This window comes from Oncorhynchus clarkii, chromosome 16 (assembly GCF_045791955.1).
Source record: "Oncorhynchus clarkii lewisi isolate Uvic-CL-2024 chromosome 16, UVic_Ocla_1.0, whole genome shotgun sequence".
Classification (NCBI taxonomy): Eukaryota; Metazoa; Chordata; class Actinopteri; order Salmoniformes; family Salmonidae; genus Oncorhynchus; species Oncorhynchus clarkii.
This window is the reverse complement of record NC_092162.1, coordinates 70,257,634-70,260,189: the sequence shown is the minus strand read 5'-3', so window position 1 is coordinate 70,260,189 and position 2,556 is coordinate 70,257,634. Positions and strand designations below refer to the sequence as shown.

Genomic DNA, 2,556 nt, shown 5'->3' with positions numbered 1-2,556 from the left:
AAGAACCAGCTGTGAAATGATCCCGTTAACACATTGTCTGCATCCAAAATGGTGCCCTATTCCTCATATAGTGCACTTCTTATGACCAGGGCCCATAGAGCTTCAGATTGAGATACAGTCAGAAATGGAAAGTGACTAAATCTGTATTCATTTCTTGGTTGCATTAGGAAGCGGAGAATGAGAAAGTGATACAAATTGATTCCCTTTCTGTGATCTGTGTGTTGACCTGGTTCTTAACCCCTTTGTCTGCTACTGTATGTACTGTATGTCTGTAGGACTGTATGTACTGTATGTCTGTAGGACTGTATGTACTGTATGTCTGTAGGACTGTATGTACTGTATGTCTGTAGGACTGTATGTACTGTATGTCTGTAGGACTGTATGTACTGTATGTACTGTAGGACTGTATGTACTGTATGTCTGTAGGACTGTATGTACTGTATGTCTGTAGGACTGTATGTCTGTAGGACTGTATGTACTGTATGTCTGTAGGACTGTATGTACTGTATGTCTGTAGGACTGTATGTACTGTATGTCTGTAGGACTGTATGTACTGTATGTCTGTAGGACTGGAGTTTTACATTTGTTTAACTGATTGTCTTGGTGCGGGGAGGGGGGGGTTCATCCACACTAAAACAAAGATTGCGAAGCGGTAGTATGATAGATGTTCTCTCCTTGACCAGAATATATAAATCAGTGGGAGGATTGACAGGAAACAGGGGAGGTAGATAGACTGTCTGTATGTATTTGATGTAATGGATTTTGGTCTTAATGGTAAATGGGTACCGATGTTGTTATACCAGGGTTAGGGTCAATTACATTTCAATTCAGTCTATTTTGGAAGTAAACCAACATTTTTTTTTAAAAAGCATTGAGGATGATTGGAATTTCAGTTTACTTCCTGATTTTACTGGAATTCAAATGGAATTTATACCTCCTAGAGGAACCCTGATTCAAGTGACAGTCCCAAAGAATGCAAACGATAATAACCTGAATTCTTCATAAGACGATACCAAGTCTATATGATAGGTTCACTGTAACTGTAGCTCAAGAGCAATGTCTCACCTACTAGGTACATCATGTATGTCCCATAATCCAACTGTAGCAACGGTGGACAACAAAATCGTCAAACAGCATCAAATAGAAATACCCCCAGACTGTTCTAAAGGACAGGTCATCTACCTGCCGTTTCCACCACAGGACTTCTACGCCGATGTTTGGCCTGCAGACGAAGGCTTTTAGTGTTTCTACCTCTGATGCCTGGTCCAAAAACAGGCCTACTGTACGAATGAACGTCCAATACTAGAGTTCAGGCGCTGTCCAGCACGGTCCTGTTTACTCTGCAGCAGTTTTCCGCTAAGTTGATGTCATCGTTCAGATTCAGATCCTGCTGCTCCAAGAACTCCGAGGTCTTCTCGATAATCTGTCCAGGGATGTGGAAGTCAACAGGCGTGTGTTGACTGTCCAGCACGGTCCTGTTTACTCTGCAGCAGTTTTCCGCTAAGTTGATGTCATCGTTCAGATTCAGATCCTGCTGCTCCAAGAACTCCGAGGTCTTCTCGATAATCTGTCCAGGGATGTGGAAGTCAACAGGCGTGTGTTCCTGGACCAGAGTGTTGTCCTGACGAGGTACATCTCGAAGAGGGCCCCTCTCCCCCGCCTCCTCCTCGGGCCTGCTAGCCCTGCTGTGTGCCTGGGTGGAGGGCTCCAGATTGCACCCTGTCCCCTGAAGGAACTGGAGGAAGTTCTCCTCGATGGAGGCCTCTCTGCTGGCCAGCTGATCCCCATCGCCCGGCCCCGCCCGCTTAAAGAGACAGGCCAGGCTTCGGCCCAGCTCCGTGCGGATCTGCCGGTTCAGACAGCCGTAGAAGAAAGGGTTGGAGGTGAAGCAGAAGTAACCAATCCAGGTCACGACTTCTTCCAGCTGGGTAGAGACCAGGGAGGCCTGGGGGGTAGAGACCAGGGCGGCGTACAGGTGGAAGGAGAAGTAAGGCAGCCAGCAGCATAGGAACTGGCCTCCAACCGCCACCAGGACTGCCGCGGCTTTACCCCCGTTGAAGGTCCTCTGACTGGGGGTGCGGAGTGGAGGACATGGGTCCCCAGGGCCCCCCAAGCTGACAACCATGGTGGAGTGGCTGCTGAGGGACTCGGAGCGGTGAGGGCGGGGCCCAGGTGTGTCCATCCCGGTAGGTAAGGGGCCATGCTGCATGGCTGCCACCCGGGCTACTTTAAACATGTTACAGTACACAATAAGGATGATCAGTACTGCACACAGGAAGTAGACAAAGGTGAAGAAGACCATGAAGATTAATCGTGTGGTCCCTCCTCCTCCAGTCCAGTGTAGGGAGCAACGTCTTTGGCTTGGAGGACCCGGGATCATGGGACTCCCTAGTCCTATTCCAAGTCCGACACCTACCCCCTGGTTTCCCTGGGGCACCCAGCCCAGTAGAGGCAGAGCTGACATCACAATAGCTTTGACCCAGATCCCAACTAACACTGCCACAACCACCCCTACTGTCATTTTCACCTCATGGCGCATCGGGTGGACGATGTAGT

General features: G+C 48.9%; 1 protein-coding gene across 1 annotated transcript in view; it reads right to left on the bottom strand.

Moving 5' to 3' along the window:
• Positions 1 to 1,309: 1,309 nt before the first annotated feature.
• Positions 1,310 to 2,556, bottom strand: part of LOC139367384 (G-protein coupled receptor 61-like) — a 1,999-nt gene continuing 752 nt past the window's right edge. Inside the window, exon 2 of the mRNA XM_071105579.1 lies at positions 1,310 to 2,556. This exon is cut by the window's right edge and continues 381 nt beyond it. Within this exon, the coding sequence (XP_070961680.1) occupies positions 1,310 to 2,556 (1,247 nt within the window).